The 21,460-nt window shown below is 47.3% G+C and overlaps 1 protein-coding gene across 3 annotated transcripts in view; it reads left to right on the forward strand.

Annotated features, from left to right (window-relative positions):
- RIPOR1 (RHO family interacting cell polarization regulator 1) overlaps positions 1–21,460 on the forward strand; it is a 1,174,702-nt gene that overhangs the window by 8,862 nt on the left and 1,144,380 nt on the right. The window contains exon 1 of one of the 3 annotated variants that reach the window (XM_069217673.1): positions 19,782–20,461. The exons of the other annotated variants lie outside the window; for them this stretch is intronic. Within the exon in view, the coding sequence (XP_069073774.1) occupies positions 20,443–20,461 (19 nt within the window). The 5' untranslated portion in view covers positions 19,782–20,442. Of the gene's footprint in view, positions 1–19,781; positions 20,462–21,460 lie in introns of those variants that run through there. 3 annotated transcript variants of the gene reach the window in all.

Consider the following 21,460-nt stretch of genomic DNA (forward strand, 5'->3'; position numbering starts at 1 on the left):
TGGTATTCGTTCTTGTTTGCTGTTATGTGATGCAAGATAGACAATAATGTATTAAGCTTAGGCTGCAACAGCTTTCGCAACCTGACTCACTTTTTGGGGCTATTTGACAGATGATGCTATACTCTACTGGCCAAGGAGGTTGTAGGCGCACAGCTGTGTAAAGTGTTTCTTGCATCTTAAACTAATAAACATATTTGATCCATAAAGTGAGGTGTATTTATACAGATTTACTTGGACCCCTGACGTAGGTTGTTCCCAAACAATAGATAACACAGCATGCTTGGGACGGTAATTAATATAAACAATTCCCTCAAAAGTGTGAAGAGGGAAAGTACCTAATGGGAACACCTACAGTTTGTTTGTCTTTGTCGCTTGATGTGACACCTTAGAGCGGTGGCACTGATAACATAAACGTAAACAAATGGCCTAACTATAAACAAGGCAGCCATCTTAAAAGAATTAATTAAATAAATGGGCTAAGACAGAGCAAGCTAAGTAGGTTAAAAGTCACTAGGTGAAGGGGGCACGAGTCTTCAAGCCAAAGGCTAAGTTAACTCCTGTTATCCCATTAAAACAAACTAGGATTCACTACAGCACCACTCATAGTTACACATACACTTGCAGCACATGCATTTAACATGCATGCACCACACCCTTCATGTATTGTACCACTCACACGTACACATTTACTTAGCACACACATTTAATCTGCATGCACTGCACTGCACTACATCATCTATGTAGTCCACCACGTAAGTACACATACACCCAGCACATACATTCAACATCGACACACACTGCACAGAATTAAAGTATCCCAGGATTGTACCGTTCCTAGGCACACATGCACCCAACGCATATACACCACTCCTACGCTGCGCAGCACTTCATTCCAAACTGGTGTAGGCCAATGGTGAGTTAAGCACACAGCATCGGACCTTTTAAAGTGAGTGAGCCTGTCGTCCTTGGTCCAGTGACCGGTTAAAAAGGACTATTCTCTCTACTGATTACTAAATGGTATGCTGCCACCACCACACTGGTGCTGCTTAACTCCTTGTGAAGGCAAGAGCCTTCCACAGCTTTAAGGGTAGCGCTTTTGGCACTCAGCCCAGTCCAACAATACTGCAATCCATGAGGCAGGCCTATGTCATGGTGCACAAGTATGATCCATATTTGTCTGTGACAACAAAAATCAGCATCAGGGATCCAGACATCAATACAGTTGAAGCACATGTCCATAACCATGCAGAAAACATTTCCGTCCCAACGTTCTTTTTGTTTTGTTTCAAGTTCGGGTTTCAGGGTTGGGAAAGCAAATAGGGCTCAGAGGGTCACTGTTTGCAGGATGTAGCCTTGGCACTAAGGCCATTACACAGCAGGCAGCAAAGGGGTAATAGGGTACACATGCACAGGGCAGATAGCAAAGGCTCCCCTCTATTAAGCAGCATGCTAAAAAAGAGTTTTAATGATAAGAGACTCCAAGCTCAGGCAAGCTATTATAGGTACTTCGCCTGTTGTGTGGGAGAGGTTGGAATATCTGTCTCCTACAAGAGACTATCTGCTTAAAAGTGATTTTGCCTGGCTTAAATCTATGAAATTCCCAAAGCAACATTTCTCATCAAAGGGGTGGGTGTGCTATCCTGTGCAGCTAGAACTTCTGGAGGGTCCATAATGATGGAGGTGCCAGACATGACAGGCAGGTCTCTGGGTATAGCGGTATGAATGGGCACTATCCCCTACACCGTTGTCACTTTATGCCCCCAGTGCCAACCAGGAGATGTACATTAACTCTCAGAGAATTCTACGTATGTGGAGAGGGAGGTGACCTCAATATTGTCATGGATGGCTCCACTAATTGGTCACATCAAAGTCTTAACGATATGGTCTCAGCAGTCCAGGATTTTAGTGTTTGACTCGCAGAGGTGGGGCTAGCTGAAGCCCGGAGAGAGTCTCATAAAGGCTTTACATTCTGTTCAGCAGTCTCTCACTTGTGTGCATGTGTGGATTACTCCTTGATAGGTTAGAGGTTACTGCCTCAAGTCGAAAGCTCACTTTTTGGCCCTATTGAATTGTCGAACCATGTGAAAATCACTGTGACTGTGGTGGCATCATCTCCAACAAGCAGAGAGCAATCCTGGTGACTCAGTGATCCAGTAGTTCACAACTCCTCATTATAGTTGTTCCCCTATGGCCCATCCCTTGTCTTCAGAGTTCACAGAGGAGTTTGGGGCTATTATCCTTGCCAGTCACGAGGGTGACACTTGTACTACTTGACAGGGTGAACTTATGCCTGTGATTTACTACTTTTCCCTCCTTGTTCTTAGTGGTCTGTCTTAACTCCGATTTCACATCGATCATGAACAAACTTGGGTTTCAATGGTGAAGGTAAGCTAGTTAATATGGTGGACTCTCTTTTGACTGATGGATACATTAAGACATTTGAAAACAGTAAGAGGCAGTAGTCCTTGCCAGAGATTGTATATTTCCATTATCTGCAGGCCGGACACTTTGTGTTACAGCCATTAGTCATGGTCAGTTATGATGCCCCCCACGCTCTCAATGACTTTGAAAAATCTTGCAAAGAAGAAACATGTTGAACCCATGATCACAGCATTGTACAAAACGTTACAAGGGGCATCTTAAACAAATAAGGTCTCATTCCAGTGATGTTGGAAGAAGGACTTGGCAAAGTAACATGATAAGGAGCGAGGGGATGTGGGGACATCTACAACAAGGCACGACTCTCAGTACGCAATGTAAAAATGAGGGAAATGCAATACTCAGTATAAGCCAAGTTCAGGGATTGCTGTACTTTAGTGTGGGGTGGCGGTTTAAAAGCTAGCAAAGCTCCTTTAGAGGCAGGCAAGCTTTATTGACTCTGTTTAGAAGCCATCCTGATGACATGGGGGCAGCAAATGGTTCTTGTGATACACAACTGGCGGGTTTGTCTGTGGGATACATTAGCCACAGGGAAAATCACATCCTCAGTAGATCACAAAAAGGGGACTGGATTCCTCTTCTGGTTTTGCTGTCTAAAGAATACATGGGACTTTTCTCTCCACATTATCTTACAGTTGTTAGATTTATCCCTAATGGACTCTCACTGTAGTTGCCACTCTGAAGTTTCAGAGTTATTTGAAGTCCAGATGGCCACTTCTTCCACACATGTAATAGCTGTTAACGTTCTGTCATTGTCTCACTACTGCTATTTGTAACAGGTTCCCTGGGGAAGGGGGAAGTTGGGTAGAAAAAGGAAGAGGATTTTCACCAGAGGTATTACCTGCTTCAAAAAAACACCTTGGAAAAGGTGGGGAAGCAGCTTCTGAGGTTGTTTTTGGTTTCTATTGAAAGGACGATCAGCACGCGTGGTGCGCTGACGACAATTCAATATAAACAAAAGTGAAATGAGCCCACTACCTCATTTCACCTTCCCTGCCTTGATGCTCAGGGAGCTATCTCAGCCCCCGAGCACAGAGGCAGGCGGGAGAGGGGAGAATCTCCCCTTTCCAATGGTACCCCTCCCAGTTGTTTCCTGCTTGGGGGTTGCTGCAGGAGGGTGATCCTCAACCAGGGGTCCACCCACTAGATACCAGGGAGAGGGAGAGTCCCCTGGGGCAAGGGCTTTTGCTCCCCCATTTACCTTTTGGGAAAATTCAGTCTTTCTGCTGCCCCTGATCTACCTCCCCCAGGGGGTCAGAAAGCACACTAAGCTCCAGGGACAAATTGTATTTATAATGTATAGGGATGGGGACTTCAAAAAATGGGCATGCCAATGCCCCCACCCCAATATAAGTGGGCATAGTCTTTCTGCCCTTCCTCCCCTACCCCAGGGAGCAGATAGGTGTAATTAGCCCTTGTCTGACACCAGGGATTTTTTTAAAGATATATAAAAGAGGGGTGGGGGCTGCCCATAATGGGCATAGCCATGCCTCCACCCAAACTAAATGGGTCCTAAGTATTTCTGTTCCCCCCCCCCCACCCCGGGGGCCAGATGGGGGCAATAGCCCCTGATCTGCCCCCCAGGGGAGCAGACAACCTACTAGGCACCAGGGACTTTTTTAGTCTAGGGGCGGAGGCTGCCCAAATTAGGCCTGGCAATCCCCCATCCCAGGGATTGTTTTTTTTTTTTGTTTGTTTTTAATAAGAGTGCAGCCCACAATAGCCCCCCCAATAAATGGGGCTCAAGTCTTTCTTCCACCCCTGGGGAGCAATAGTCCCCGATCTGCCCCCCCAGGGGAGTAGAAAGCCTACTAGGCTGTAGGGATTTTTAAAAAAAAAGAAAAATCTAGACGTGGGGGTTGCCCAGATTGGGCGTAGCAATGCCCCTACCCATCCCCCCCAAAAATGCACTCTTTCTGCCCCCCCCGGAGGCAGATGGGGTAATTACCCCCGATCTGCCCTCTGGAGGGCAGAAAGCCCACTAGTCACCAAGGAATACTTTTTAAAAAAAAAGAGGGGTGGGGGCTGCCCACCACCATGGGGATTGTTATGCCTCTTCCCCAACTGAAGGGGCAACAGTCCTTCTGCTCTCCCCTGCATACTAAAGCACCTCATCCCAATGGCAAGAGGACATTTAACTCTTTTGACTTGATTTTATATCTAGTCCAGGAGAGCTTGGATAACTCCATATATTGCCCCTTTTACAATGGTGAACAGCTGTACTTTTGGGCTGGGGAGGCTGCTGCTTGGGAAATCCTACCAGACCCAGACACTTCTGAAAACTAGACATCTGGGGGAGTCCAGGGTGGTGTGCTTTACATGTCCCCCACACTATTTTCTAACCCACAATGCCCTGCACACCTCCAACTTTGCCTGGCACACATTGTCCCTACATTTCTGTGATGGAATCTTCCGGAATCCACAAATTCCAGCATTGCTCTACTTCTGTCGATTTAAAAACTGTCCAACTTGTGTAACTAGACCTAGTGCCAGCAACAGGAATGGATCCAACCAAGGTCCATAGGAGTCTCCACTCAAGCGTTCCCATTGTGCTTGGTTTGATCTGTTTCTGTCACAGCACTAGGCCCAGCCACAGAAGTGGGGCAGCATATTTATTGGCACTGGTTGGGCAGTGCTGGGTGGTAGGATTTTTGTGGATTCCTGCAGATTCCAAAAGTTTATGTCACAGAAATATAAGGAAAATGCGTGATTTCAGGAAAACATTGAGGTTTGCAGGGCATTGTGATGTAATTGTGGGGGGAGGTTCTTAGGGGATACACGTTCAACTTGTGGCAAGTGTCTTATCCAGTGTATTACCTTGTTTTTCAAAGATTCCTTCCCCTTTTTCGAGACAAGAGGAATCTTTGGAGCATTCATCATGTAAAGACTTTGTTCTCCAGAGTTATTTATCACATGAGGTTGCAATGCGTTATACCTAGCCTATTTTTAGATGCTTGGCTTGTGGCACCTTCCTATTGCCTGGGAAAGATCAAACTTGAGTTAGTACATTTTGGGTGGCTGTCAACTGGGGGAACTAGCTGCCCTGGGGAGTCTATAGGCTCCATTCAAGCCCACGGAGCCCCAAGATTACACCACCAGATAGCTGCTCCTTATGTTATTTCAAAACCTCCCAAAAAATGTTTGCTTCAATGTTTTCCTGAAATCACGCTAACAGCTGATTAAATGTAAGTGACAGCTTTTCCAATTAGCAATTAAGAAAAACAATTTTTGGTCCTGATGAAGCTCTAACAATTTTATCAGATGTAGGAGGCAGTGATGTCTTCTTACCTGTGTCTCACTGGAAGTATTGCTGGATCATGTTGTTTCTGTGGTCGATATCCTCTTCTTCTGCCTCCTCTTCTTCACTATCCACAGGCTCCACAGCTGCCACAAGACCTCCTTCTGGACCATCCTCCTGCAGAAAAGGCACCTGTCATCGCAAAGCCAAGTTGTGCAGCATGCAGCAGGCCACAATGATCTGGCACACCTTCTTTGGTGAGTAGTACAGAGAACCACCTGTCATATGGAGGCACCAGAACCTGGCCTTCAGGAGGCCGAAGGTCCTTTCTGTCACTCTCCTAGTTTGCCCATGTGCCTCGTTGTAGCATTCCTCTGCCCTTGTCCTGGGATTTCTCACTGGGGTCAGTAGCCATGACAGGTTTGGGTAACCAGAGTCACCTGAAAATGTCGAGGGACAACTGTTAGACACACACTAACCCTTTGGGACAAACCCAGGCAACTATTCACAGGGAATAGGGTCCTTGTCCTCACCTATGAGCCACACACGGTGCCTCTGGACTTGCCCCATCACATAAGGGATGCTGCTATTCCTCAGAATGTAAGCGTCATGCACTGAGCCAGGAAACTTGGCGTTTACGTGAGAGATGTACTGGTCGGCCAAACACACCATCTGCACATTCATTGAATGGTAGCTCTTCCGGTTTCTGTACACCTGTTCACTCCTGCAAGGGGCGGGGGGGCAAGGCCACATGTGTCCTATCAATGGCACCTGTGATGTTGGGGATATGTCCCAGGGCATAGAAGTCCCCTTTCACTGAGGGCAAATCCTCTACCTGAGGGCTGATGTGTCTGCAGTGTCCGCCAACGGTAGCGGTATTGCATGCAATGAACATGTCTTTCTTCTCCCCCCCCCCCCCTTTTTGTGGTCTTCTTGTTCTTGTGTGCATTAGCATCATCAGGCGGAGGATCTGTGCCACCAGAGCAGGAGGGAGCTGCATCCCACATGGCCCTGGAGGGCGAGACAACGGAGTCTGAAGTAACCAGTGGGACGGAGGGCGAGGGGAGCTCCACAGCGGGGACAGGGGCAGAGACCAGCAACACCGACTCCTCCTCTGATGGCCCCTCTGTGCCCACCGCATCTACAGGTACAGCCACCACCCCCACCACCAGCACCGCCCTCCCAGCAGCCCCTCAGTGTGTGTCCCTTGGCCGCTAACCCAGGAGGGTGGGCATCTCCTTTGCCCCAGGCACCTCAGGCCCTGCCCCAGTCAACACTGCTGCCCTCAGCGAGGAGGCCATTGACCTCCTGAGATTCCTCACTGTTGGGCAGTCTACCATTCTGATTGCCATCCAGGGTGTAGAGAGGCAGTTGCAACAGACAAATGCATACCTGGAGGGCATTCATTCTGGCCAGGCAGCCCAACAGCGAGCATTTCAGGCTCTGGTCTCTGCACTGATGGCAGCCATTGTCCCTGTGTCCAGCCTCCCCCCTCCAACTTCCTCCACCCAGACCCAATCCCCAGTACCTTAGCCTATCCCAGGCACACCATCAGACCAGCATGCACACACCTCAACACACAAGGGTGGCTCTGGCAAACATAAGCACCACACATCCCACAGGCACTCACACAAGCATCATACCCATGCACACATAACAACATCCACTGCCTCCACTGTGTCCCCCTCCTCCACGTCTCCCTCCTCCCTCTGTCACGTCTCCACTCACACCTGCATGCACCACATCTTCAGCCACTACCTCCATCACCAGCACGCCCATCACCACACACCGCTCACGTGCAATCACCACCCCCACTACCATTCACACATCCCCTGTGTCCTCTCCCAGTGTGTCTGTGAGCCCTCCTCCCAAAGTACACAAATGCAGTCACACACCCACCCAACAGCCATCCACCTCACAACAGCCTCTAGCCCATGCACCTTCACCCAAAGTCAGCAAAAGAACATCTCCTACTACCACTACCTCTTCCTCCACTCGCAAACCCCCTCCATCTACCCGTCCCAGTGTGTCTAAAAAGCTTTTCCTATCAAATCTTGACCTCTTCCCTACACCTCCCCCACCCTGTCTGTCCCCTAGGATCTGCCTTTCCAGGTCCCAACCCAGCACCTCACCCACCACATCACCGGGCACAGTGGTGCCAGCAATAGCCGGATTTTGGAGTGCGCCAAGCAACAGGGTTGCCAGTGTCCGAAGGAGCGAGACCGAGGACATTCCCCCACCTCCAAAACAGAAAAAGTTGCCCACATCCCGGAGGGAGAAGGCCAAAACGCCTGTCACCAAGGGCTCAGGCAAGACAATTGTTGGAAGTGGCAAGACAGCTGCGCCACCATCCAAGGTGGGGAAGGGCCTGAAAATGAAAGGCAAGTCAACGTCGCCGCCAACCTGCACAGTGGACAAGACTGCCACCGGCACCGCCACATGCACCGCCGCCATGGACACTGCCGCCAGCACCCCAGATACTGAGTCCTTCAGCAGCACCGCAGACACTGTGCCCTTCAGCAGCACCGCAGTCAGTGAGCCTGTCACCAGCACCGCCGCCAGCACAGCCGCTACTGACACCGCCGCCAGCACCGAGGTCAGTGAGCCCGCCACCAGCACCGCCGCTACTGACACCGCCGCCAGCACGGCAGTCAGTGAGCCAGCCACCAGCATGGCAGCCAGTGAGCCAGCCACCAGCATGGCAGCCAGTGAGCCAGACACCTGCACCGCCAGCAGCCCCGCGACATCCTGAGCCAGTGGCACCACTGTAGTCATGGCTGCTATCCCCAGTGGTCATTCGTACGAGACTGGACGTCAGTTCCAGGGGCCTGGGCAGCTTGCATGTTGCACCACCGTCAGTGGAGTGTCACATCCACTACCTCAGTCCTTGGCAGGATGAAGCACTCTGGGCACAAAGCCCCCTCCAGAACCAGTGGAATATCACATCCACTACCTCCGTCCTTGGCAGGATGAAGCACTCTGGGCACCATGCCCCCTCCAGAACCAGTGGAGAAAGACATCCACTACCTCAGTCCTTGGCAGGATGAAGCTCTCTGGGCACAAAGCCCCCTCCAGAACCAGTGGAGAAAGGCATCCACTACCTCTGTCCTTGGCAGGATGAAGCACTCTGGGCACAAAGCCCAGCCCCCCCTCGACCCCCCCAAGAACCAGTGGAGAAAGGCATCCACTATCTCAGTACTTGGTGGGATGAAGCACTCTGGGCACAAAGCGCCCTCCAGAACCAGTGGACACTGTTATCCACTTGAGAGACTGTGGCTTTGCACTCCCCAGGATAAAGCATTGGGCAAACCACCCACTGGAGAGACTTGAGAGACTGTGGCTTTGCACTCCCCAGGATAAAGCAGTGGGCAAACCACCCACTGGAGAGACTTGAGAGACTGTGGCTTTGCACTCCCCAGGATACATGGATACATCAATGGGCATGGAGCCCACTTGTGGAGCTGGCGTTGTGCACTAATCCGGCTACGGTGCCCCCCCTTCCCTTCCCCCTGAGGTGCCTGTTTTATTTCGATCTGATGCCCCTGCACTGTTCTCTCCGTTTCGATCGGGTATCGAGTGTGGGCCTCGCCCATGCATTTTGGGTCCATGGACTATATAGGTGCAGTACCTGGACTTGAATTCTTGGTGTACATAATTGTTTATAATGTATATAAATTTTTGACTAATGGATTATTCTTGATTACAATGGTTACAATCATTTCCTTTTGTCATTGCATTCTTCCGGGGGGTTTAGGGGGTGTAAATGTAATGTTGCAGCATGTATTGGTGTGTGTGTTGTTGGTGGGAGTGGGTGTGTTGCGTGTTGCATGTGTGTGTCACTCTCTATTCCCTCCCCCTCCCCTGTGTTGTAGGTGCAGTACTCACCGTGGTCGTTGCGGACGTCGTTCGTGCTCCTGGTAGAGGAGCAGGAAAACTGTTGCAGGGAGGATTTGGAGTTCAGGCTCCATGGCGTCCTGGTTCCTCGTGGGGTGTGTAGAGGTGAGTGTTTTCCCTTCCAAATCCTGTTTCCGTCGTGTTTTTGTTTGCGTTGAATCCGCCCCGAAAAAGGTGGCAGATTGGCCTGTCATAATAGTGTGGGTGGTACATTGTCTTCCGCCTGTCTGTTGGTGGTGACCGCCATGCTGTTTGTTTGTACCGCCGTGGTGGTCGGAGTGTTAAAGTGGCAGTCTATGTTGGCGGTTTCCGCCATGGTCATAATTCCATTTTTTTTACTGCCAGCCTGTTGGTGGTTTTACCGCCGCTTTACCACCGACCGCCAGGGTTGTAATGAGGGCCTGGGTTCCTTATAGTGTCAAAGGACTTGCCCATAACACAGAGCACACCCCTTCTCTTCCTGCAGTGCTGAAGTCCCCAGAAAGATGTTGGACTGCACAACCAGAAATGAGCGCTTGCACCTGCTTGAGCAAACACAAGTCACTACACCAGTCAAACTAATCCTTTCCCGGGGAGCCACCTATCCAAAAGGTCCCCCCATCTCTTGAATAGTGTGAATCAAGCATAGGTACTGCCTTATCTTGCTGACTGTTAAATGGGCACTCAGTTTTCATTATTACCCCCTTGTGATGCGTGTAATGGCTCTTTCAAGCCAACAATTTCTCTTTGTAGGCTCAGACTTGTCTACAGAGGGGGCTGGAATAAGCAACATGTTTTCTGCGCTGCAGGTGGATGCTGGGTGCAGGCAACATCCTTCTGCGTGCCCACCTAGCCACAGATCATTGAGCCTGCAGTACCAGCACAGGTGCAGACCTGACCGTGGTGGTCTCCGATGGATGTGGTGTTGCAGCCCTGCCTGGGCTGAGGACACTCTATGGATAGTGCCAGTGGTGGCCACAGCAGCAGTGGTCCTGATTGGACCTGGGGTAGTTGAGGCCATGACTGGACCTAACGATCATGGCAGCTGCAGCCCCCAACTGGGCCTACAACAATCAAGGCAATTGCTGCTCCATCAGCGCCTCTTGTGATCATGGATGCTGCAGTTGCCATCCGGACGTATAATGACCACACAGTTACAGCCCCTACTTGGCATAAGAAAGTCAAGCAGTAGCGGCCCTGACTCGGTGATCACAGCAGTTGATGCCTGAAACCAGGATGAGAGACCAGGGTAGCCCACTAGACAAATGGATCCTCTGTAGCTCAGTCTTTTGCACTGTGCTCTCTCTGGAAGGCTAGGTAGATTGTTTCCCTCTTTCAGCAGGCAGCCAGGCTTGCAAGTAGTTTAGAGTTGAGTTACAGCTCCGCCAGTAGAAAGTGCAGCCTTCAGATGATGTCCCCTCACCTCTGGGAGTTTGTCGGCTGATTGCACATAAGCACTTTAAGTACCCTGAAACACTCCCTTCCCTTGTCTTGGAACTGGAACCAAATAGGGCGCATTGGGTCCCACTCTTATACACAGTTTCTAGGCAGAGGATAAGGATCCACGGTCTCAAACAGAAGAATCAGTTTGATGAGGTTCTTATTTTATGTGTCCTCAGGTTACTCTCCAGATATGGCTTTTGTGTTAAATAATGCTTCTTACAACAGGTAGCACTGGGGTGATCCCCTAACCTGGAATCCTCACAACACAGGCACAAAGAGTTGTAAGGTATCTCATCTGGCTATCATCAGTCCAACTGAAGAAATAATCATGGACTGACAAAAAGGCAGGACTCACCTAAAACTTTCTCTCATCTGATAACAGAAACTTCAGTTCTTACCACTCACTCTTACCATCTACCAGATGGCAGTGCTCAGTAAGACTAATCATCAGCTTCTTGCTAACAAAAGGTCTCATGGAACTTCTAAATGTAGCCCTGTCTTCATTCTCCTCACTTCAGTTTTTTTGCTCTCCTCCATCCAACTACAGGAATACAGAAAAAACTCTTCCACCGTCTTGGAGCGCATCCCTCACCCTTCATCTTTTGTTGTGCTAGGCCAGGTGCATTACAATGGATCCCACTGGCCCAGCATTGCTCGGGCTCAGTCACACATATAGTTTATGATCACATGTGGTACATGCACTACACATGCTCATGCGCTTCACACAAACATGGGATGCCATTGCAGACCTACACATAATAGTGGAATTTTACTCAAGTGGGCTAGTGGACCTTCCTCCCAGTCTCACAGATAAAAATGTCTGATCACACTACTGATCCCTTCCAAAAACATGGCATGCTGTCACCCTCTGCTTTATGGACTATACCCAATAGAGGGACTGTAGTCTATTGCCCACAGTAATGGCAGGCTTGATGCACCCCTCAGAGTCACAGGACCTGTTTGGGACCTCACATAGTCAGTGACTATGTAATCTCCTCATGTCACTTTTCTGTAGGTGAGTAAGCTTCATGCCCGAGACCTTCATTACAGCCTTCTTTACAAACTACGGACTTTGAGCCTCAATGGGTGTTCTGAGAGGTGCAGGTCAGTAGCATCTCTGAGTTGTTTACTGGAACTGTAAGCTTGAAATCTCAGTTACATTCTGTGAGGGCATCAGGCTTTTTGGCTTTACTTGGGTCTTCTGTTTGAGCTGCAGACTTGGTGTGGGTGTTTTCATGAAGCTGTGGGTATTGGAGCTCGAGGTGGGACTTTCCTATAGGCTCCAGGCAAAAGCTTCTTTGCCCAGGGGTTTGTGAGTCATAAAATACCCACTATATCTGTGGTTTCTCTGATGTGTGTGTATATGTGGCAGTTCTTGGTCACAGTTGTGCTGGTAGTGATTGAGGAATACTGAATAGCATTCATTTCCTGTAGTTGTTTGACTCCCTGCTACACCACAAATGAAGACATTATTTTGGTTTGCACAGCGCTCTGAAGTAACCATGGGGCAACACTAAGCTATGGAGACCAAGTTTCTGAAAGCAAAAACTGGGACATTTCAGAACCATTCAACTAAGACTATAATTTTGCATGGGCCTATGTGTACAGAATGACCTCATTGATGGTGCTCGTCAACATATGGAACTCAGAGCAGAAGAAGGCACTAAGGCAACTTTTAAACATATTACCTGTGTTCATTAAGTTGCCTTGTAACAAGAGCTGCTATCAAACTGTAAAGATCTACCAGGCGTATGGTAGTTGAACATCCAAGTATATCTGTCCATTAAATTACCTCCAACACACAACTTTTCCAACCAGCTCCTGCCTCAATTATCCAGAGTATTCTTTCCCCACATTCTCATTTTCTATTACATAGTCAACTGTACACATTATCTCCCTTATACATACATATAAATAACTATTGTCTAAAGGAAGAAAAAAATGACTTACTCTACAACCTAATGAATACTAACATAAACATCACTAAGAACTGATACTAAGAAAAGTACATACTTAAGAAGTGTATTCATAAGACATTATACTTAAGGTGCTGATGAATGGCCAAATAGGATGACTTTGAATTCGTAATACTTGTCGTTCCAACAAACCTGTAGGAAGTGACTGTGTGGGGGAAAGATAGGAATTGTCAAATATGCATCCTTGAGATCCAATCCTGTTCTTGCAGAATACCTTGTAATAGGTGGATCCCTTCCATCTTGGAATGACGGTAGAAGATCCACTGGTTGAGTTTTCGAAGATTGAGAACCAGCCCGGAACCTTCCCCTTTCTTGTCCCCTAGGAAAATGGAACTCAGAAAGCCTTATGGGTGCTGCTTGGATTCCTGTATTGCACCTTTTTGAAGAAGCGTCTGGATTTCTGCAGTGATAAAACTCTGATCTAGATGGGAAAAATATATCATGGGAAGGGGCCCTAATTGTAATGGAATTTTGTAGAACTCCAACTTGAAGCCTAGAATAGTTTCCAGAATCCATGGATCCTGCATTATTTTCTGCCAATTGTGTACAAACACATTTGTTCTTCCCCGTCCAAAAAGTGGTCTCAGTACCTTTTTAATTGATCCCTGGGCTTTGTCCAGATTGGAGTAGGTGTTAACAAATTTGGGCAGTTCTTTCATGAATGGCGTGCCGAATAGTAGGCCTTGTGCAGCTGGGCCAGCCTCCGAAGAAGCTAGGTCTACCAACTTGAGATCTAGCTTCATCCAGATGGATCTGCGTCTTTCACTGGAGATGGGGCAGTTGGTATTACCCAGCTGGCATATGACCTGTTGGGATCAACACAGTAGAATCTTCAGATCAATAGGAACTTTTGATTCTTTGAAGTGAAAGGCTAATTCCAAAATCTTGGTTCGTGGTCCTGTCATGTCCAAAGGTTTGTCCTGATGGGACTTTCATGCTCTATCCAGACCTTTCCTAGGGTCTTAAGTGTATTTTTTCAGGTAAGTTACCAGGGTGGGGTCCATGTCAGGGTCTCTGCCACCTTGTCTGATAATTTGGGCCTGGGGCACTCAGATCGCAAGCAAGCACGTACCTCCTTAGCAAAATCCTGGTGGATGGGGGTTTTAACATAATCCGCCACCATCTCTTGAGGAGTGTCCCAGGAGGAAGCTCTGGGGTGAACAATGCCCTCCGGTTCAAAAGTAAGAACTTTGGGGTGTTCGGAAGGTACAGTATGACAGGTCTTATTTTTACGCTTGTGGGGGCCATAGTTCTATTTGTGCATCGAGCTCTGAGAGAAATTGTAGACCGAGTCATCCGTATTACAGATGGGACACCGAGGTTTGATAGTAAAGCATAAGCATGAGTTTGGTAGTAAACTGTTAGCGTGATCATCAGTAAAGGAAGCAACCAGTTTTTCAAACGCCTCCGTGTGAGGACCTTTATCCACTTTGGTATGTGATTTACCCTCGCTTTCTCCCAGCATGCCTGCAGGAGGTTGTAACCAACTTTGTTGTTGTGCAAGACCATAAAGGTGTTGTTTTAAGGTTGCAGTAGCCTTCACCAGGGCGTCATTAACTGTCTGGCACACACCTGCATCCAGTGCTTGGACTAAATTTTGTTCAAAAGAAGGTGCTGGGCCCTCATCATAGAAATACCCCTCATTGCCCTCCTGATAATCTTTATACATTTTCAGGGGTTATACAGGTTGAATATGTAAACAGGACAATATTAAGGCCCAGAGGGACTTTTTAGTGTGGCAGAATCTAAAGCCCCAGAAGGGAATTCAGGGGGAGCAATCAAATGTCCACTGTTATTTAAAAGCCACAAGCCATGCCAAATTATGGGTTTAAAATATAGAAATTGGAGGGAGGGCCTGGAGAAATATTCACTCTAGACACGGCCTGTGCTATATTTTCAACCCTGGGGAACTCTGTCACTCCAGGGCATCGACAGGAGCAACTGCCGCAGGAAATGTCCTTAATATACTCCGACCGTGACTCTGAGCACGTGGAACGGACCACTAAGGCTGCGAGTCGGGCACGCATGCATGATGCACTCACTGTGCTAGCAGTAGAAAGAGGACTAAGTGACTAGTAGTCGTCTAATCCTTGCTCCCAATCTCCCACTCCACCGAAAAGACGAAATCGGCATGCCGCTTCTTCGGAGGGCAGGAACCTCTCGGAATACTGATATGCCTACAAAAATTAAAATACAACAAACACAATTGACGCCTCGTCAGGGGTAGTAAGCACTATATAAATACTATTACAATAGAGGTGATTATCACATTTTGCATATCAGTGTGATGGTGCTGTCTCAAACGGTCTATGTGTCGGAAGGCTGCCATAAAGTGCACTGACAAAAACAAACGCAGTTCTCATAAATATTGAAGAAGAGCATGTACTTAACTGGCTGCGGAGCAGCAAAGAACGAGGAAGTGTTTTACTGTGACCGATTATATAGGGTTGTACTCTATGGTTGATGATGTGACTGATGTGGTTACTAGGTAATGTGTTTTTGTTTAACTTTCTTTTTATTGGCTGCTGACAAAATGAAGCATAGAAAGATAAGCATAATCGGAGGCTCCTGTTCTGACATAGCATTGCTTGTCTTCTCACAGGACCATATTTATCAGCACCAATAGCCAACATACAGGTGAGAAACATTTTTTCCACTGTTTCCATGGTATCAAGGTTCACCCGGAATAGCCAGGAATGTATGTGGCGGAGCTAAGCCTTGATCTGCCATATTAGATACACAATGAGAGGCAAAAAATGCAATCTATTAAACATGCAATAAACCTGTAAGATAAATGCAAGTTAGCAAACACAATAAACTAACATAACTAGCAAAAAATCTAAAAATTACCATAATAAACATATAAGAATTATAATTCCCAAGGTACATCTAATAATTATAGTTTCTTATTAGAATGTCTTCCTTTTTAGGGGTGAGCACAAAGCGCTCCGTCCCCTGTAGTAATCTCTCTTTGGGTTTCCAACCACACCCATGTCACATCAGTCACTTTCATTGGTTCGTGGACTTGCCTTTTTAAAATCCGCTTGCTTTTATTTGTGAAAGGCATGCATACCTCATGCCTTTTCCGGTGTTTATCCCACCTACACAGCACTGGTAAACTACTGAAAACATACGAGACTCAATGTTTTCAGCATGGTTTCCGGACTACTTTATCTGTTTATTTTCCACGTAGCGCGATGGGGTTTATGTATCGCGATCGAGCTCAGTATTTCCATTTTACATTTTAGCACGATCGCGCTGCATTTTACATAGTGCGATCGCGCTGCTTTTTTTTTTCTTCTTTTAATTTGTGTGGCAAGGAAAGTCCGATTAGGAGTTTACAACGCTAATAGCTTTAACTCGAGCACATGCGGGCCCGTTGCATTGAAAATGCTTGTTTCTTTTGTTGCTTTGCCCAGGGTACTATCCTCTAAATTAAGTCTTTTAAGTTTAACCCTAGAGATGCACAGTTGATACGGTACTTTCCTTCGTATAGCCTGTTGACCTTGAAGAAGGAGAACAAAAGACTCAGCAAGCTAGAGACTCAGTGTTACATCATAAAATAGTAAGATTGAGTATTTGTGACGGCAGAACAAGATGAGACTGTACGTAACAAAAGTAGAATCCAACATTGATTCCTTTCACGCACGTCATATGCAAGAGAAAGTTCCTTTTACTGGAGGCGATCTTAAATTAATTGTTTTAACACATGCTGCTTGGAGAAGGGGCATGGTTGCACCCAACTTATGATCCAACAGTGCTGGCACTTGGGATAATGCTTCTCGCGCGCTTATACACAGGCACTCTGGCTTGTGATACAGCCTTTTCAAACAATGCTGGATTAACTAATGGGTGTGCACAGAACGTGCAGAAATGCGTTAGATGCTCAGTTTCAAATGATGCGCTTGGATGCTGCTTGCGCCTATATGTAAAAAAAAATCCATGTTCTTTAGTACATAAAATCAGTTTCTAAAAGCGCGTCGGTTAGCATAAAATTTAGTTATCAGAAGTGAGTCAAAAGTAATAAACTTAGCTTGGCCTCCCCTTTGCGGGCCAGACTCGAAATGATTTGCTGATAGATTTAGCTACAAGTACACTCGCAGCTGCAAAGTCAAGTAAATTACACTTTGCGGGATAGTCAATAGTTTTAATAATTAGTCTCTCACGTCGATCAGCACAATAGTGCTCAGTTTTAAGAATAATTTCCCAAAGATAACTGTTATCTTTGCATGGAATCAATACAATGTTGCGCTATTCTAGCACCTTCTGCCTGCCTTCATGTTTAACCTGGCGCTTTTAGCACGGCAGTGCCTGGGCTACCAAGAGGTGCAGTATGAGGTGAGGAGAGATGAGGGGATAGCAGCGTGCTCCCTATTAAGTAGCTAAGGGCCAGAGCCAGACTTCCTGTTCTCTGCTGCTGCATTTAAGTTCTGGTTGTGCTTGCTTCACTGTTTTTATTGCCTCTTTCTAAAAAGAACACGTATTGCTGACTGATTTTCAATGAGTATTTTTTCAGCATTCTCAAAATTCGAGTATACTTTGTTTTTCATCTGGTCAGTTGCCAACTCAAGTTTGACAGCTGTTTGATATAAAGATAATTCAGCACGCTGGAAGCATTTCTTATTTGTATATATTTGTTTTAATGTTATTAATAATTATTTCAGCTACATTCCTTTCAATAGTATAAAAGTTATACATAAAACAATAAGAGACTTAGGCCCGTATTTATACTTTTTTTAGCGCCGCATTTGCGTCGTTTTTTGACGCAAAAACGGCGCAAACTTGCAAAATACCATTGTATTTTGTAGGTTTGCGCCGTTAGCCGTCAAAAAGCGGCGCAAATGCGGCGCTAAAAAAAGTATAAATACGGGCCTTAATTTGCATCTAAAACAACTAGTCGTTAATAAAAGACAAACACCGATAAAACATCTCATAGCAGTTCGCTGATCCTACGACCCACTGTTGGGCCGTCACTCGCTAAGCAGTAGGCAGGATAGTAAATACCAAGAGGGAATATTTAAGCACTTAATGATTTTGCCAGGATGTGGCATTAACTATGGGACCCACCCCATCCATATGGGGGGGGTTAATATTTCCATCTCATATGGGCATCGGGGCTGGACCTTAAAAGATCTTATATTTCATCAGCCCTAGCTTGCTGGTAACCCTCAAAGAGGGCCGGCCACGCAGCCCAAATATATGAGGCAACCAAGTTATGTGCACTAATACTACTTGGCCTTATACAAAGTGCAAGTGCAGTTTCTGTACAATTGGCCCCGCTAGATTTAATTAAGGGGTAGAGCCACTGATGCCGAGCTGCGTTGAATTTCCTACAAGTCAGGGTAAAGTGGGCAACATTGTCTACCTCTCCATGTCTCCAGTCACAGTACTCTAGTCCAGCGGCTAACCTACGGGTACGGACCAGATATCTTCTTAGTGGCAGCACGCCCAACCTATATTTTATATACAGGGTGCTTTTCAGTTCTGGATACAACAGATCCAAATAGTCTGGAGGGGCAGGATCACAGGCGTTTGTATATGGATCTGAACACATAGCCATGCGAGAGGACCTATAATATCAATTCTATAGTCAATGAAATAGTCAATAATAGAGTACATTTTTGTAGTGAATAACAATAAACCAAACATTTGCAAATGCCAGCGTACGCTGCAGAAGTAGCCTTTGTAAGTTGATTGACAGACTTAACATGCCCCCAGCAATTTCCTCCTAGTTCATTGGGTATAACAGCAAAAATGATGCTGTAGTACTCTCTGCATGCCTGCCTGGACCTAAAGTTAAAAATGATATATCCAGCAGGCTGGCATAGTTGCAGTCGCGGCTCCCCCTGGTTAAAAGGGGCGGCACGTGGTGGGAGCAGATGGGAGGGGAAAATAATAAAAAAATACAGTTAAACAATAAAAACGTAGCTGCACAGCTGCTCCTTCTTCCTGGTCACAGGAGGCACAGGCTCCCAGCCTGCTCTGCGGCCAATCCTGATGCTGCTCAGAGCAGCGTTATAGAGGTTGGAGCGTCCAGCCAGGGAGCTCCTAGTCAGTCTGGGAGCCTGTTCCTGCTCTCTCCAGCCCGGGAACACAGTGCCAGGCTTGAGAGAGCACAGTGTGTATGTGTGTTTGGCCAGCCGGAGTGGAGGACACAGTGCACTCCCATTGTTCCCCCATGGCCCTGCCCCTTTATCAACCAAATGATAATAAACATAGTTTATTATCGTTTTGTTGTTAAAGGTTTGCAGCTGCTGTTTCTGGCAGAGGACAAGCCACTGCTGCCAAGTTGCCAGTTTCACCCCTGTCCACTTCTTTGTCCTCCAGCAATCTCTTAAGAACAAAACTACAAATCCCAGAATGTAACATTGCTGTTGACTAAAAAAGCAAAGATAGATGAATGCGTCTCCAAATCTTTTCTGAAATTTATCACATTATGAAAATATAACTACTTTGCTCAACTTGTTGAAAAGTGCTACTCGTAAGCATCTGAATGGGACACTCAAAAAACGGACGTCACACATAAGCATTCTGGAAGCTTGTCAACTAAGAATGGGGCTGGGTAGCCTTAAGGTTAACGTCTGCTTACAGCTTGCTGCCCCCTTGTTTCCCTTCTGTCGTGGCCTAGGGCTGGGTTTGTCCAGCTGCGCATTCCATTTCCTGGTTAGAGGAGCCGAAGAGTCGGGACGCCCCTTCCTTCCTTCCACCCCGGTCAAGCATGCGGCGTGCCTTGAACTCTTCCTGTCCTCCCTGTGAGTGCGCGCCCCTCCCCGTTCCTTTAATACACAGATTGAAGTTGCCAGTTCTCTGTCCTTTTTGTCGTGACTCGTTGGTCCTGGGTAGTTCAGGTGTTTGGAACAGAGAATTGAGGACGTAGAGGAACTCTAGATCATCCAGGCCTGGCATATCCTCAGTAAAGAATCCGTCCAAGGAAGCTCAACGGTGACGCGCGTGAGAGAAAAAGCAATTTCGACAGCAGGGGTAGAGAGGGAAGGAATAAGTAGCCCGGGAAAATGGTCAAACCCCGATAATGAGGCACATGGAAGCGCGCACCTAACCACCAGCGTGGGCCGGGTTTGGACAGGCAGCAGCTAATCATCCTGGCACACGGATAGATCTACCTGGACCAGGAAATTCTTAACCGAGGGCACGAAATTCCTGGTAGCGAAGCTGAAGGAAGCGTAAACTCGGCCCCAGGGAAAGTTTGGAAATCATCAAGAAACGATGAACGGGCATTTTGGGGAAATCTCCTGTTCCGTAGGGTCCAGGGAATGGTGACAGGCTAGGATCAGCGATTGCCCAGAGTAGCAGGCATACCCAAACTAACAGAGAATAGGCGCCATCCAGAAAGGGCTGAAGGATGAGCACTACCTGGTCGTAAGGCGCAGCAAAGATTGGCCGATCCCGACCGGAAAGTTTCGGGGAAAAGTAGTCATATGAGCTGGATATTGTCCATAGTGCTTCAACGCCAACATGGCCAGCAATCTGCAAGGTAAGGCTTCACCCCCGCTGTTTCTTTTACTAATCCTTCGCTTGTCTTACGGTAGAGATAATTCGCTCCTTTGACCACAAGATGTGCATCCTCCATATGACATGCTGGGACGCCGATTTCCACACCAGTGAGGTGGTTATCTCAGTGGCGCTAGCTGCAGTTTTTTAACAGTGGCCGCCGTGGAGTAGGCCCTTCGCTGCAGGGGTGGGAGCCACCATCGGTGGGGCCTACGGCTCTGGTGGTAGCTGGTCCTCTTCAAAGTGCGTCACTCGGTGGCCTCACCCTTGCTTCGGCTGTGATAGAAGCAGTTCCCTTTCACGTGTGACGCGTTCTGGGCGAGGTGTTGGGCACTGGTCTTAGCAGATGCAGATTTTTCGGGGTGCCTTGTGGTGCGCAGCAGTCATAGGCCAATGCGGGCACTGCCACTTGTAATTGAACATCCTGGAGCTAAGCTGGGGATCCTTGTCTGAAGGTACTGCTTGGTTATATAAGGAAGTGACAAGGTCCGTCCGGGGACAAGAAAAGCCAGGTATTTAAAGCTTTTTTCAATATATCTTCCGTTTCAAACGGATAGAGCTAGGGAGTAGGTTACAGGCGTTGGATCCCAGTACTGTGAACGTGTTTCTTCCTGGGAATGTCAGCCTACAGTTAAACAAAATGGGTGAAATTACGAGCAGACCTGTAATTGGTGTGACATTTATTTTAGCGGATAACTTCCAATTCTCTGTGTTGTACTTTTAAGCAGTAACTGCACACTTTGCAGTGAATCCGGCTGAATGTAATGAGGGTCATAAATTCGAATTCCAGCCCCAAAACTCATTGTTTAAATAAACTTATGATTCGGATTACTAGAAAGGACAGAGCATTAAAGAACACATTACAGATTTGATTGAAACATATCAGGCACATGTTGCAGTCGTAGTGATAAAGGCCAGTGGGTGTAATCTGAAAGCCGCAGGTTCAGATCCTAGGTCCATAGCGCTCTCAGCAAGGCCCGGA

The sequence above is a fragment of the Pleurodeles waltl genome, chromosome 12 (assembly GCF_031143425.1).
Source record: "Pleurodeles waltl isolate 20211129_DDA chromosome 12, aPleWal1.hap1.20221129, whole genome shotgun sequence".
Classification (NCBI taxonomy): domain Eukaryota; kingdom Metazoa; phylum Chordata; class Amphibia; order Caudata; family Salamandridae; genus Pleurodeles; species Pleurodeles waltl.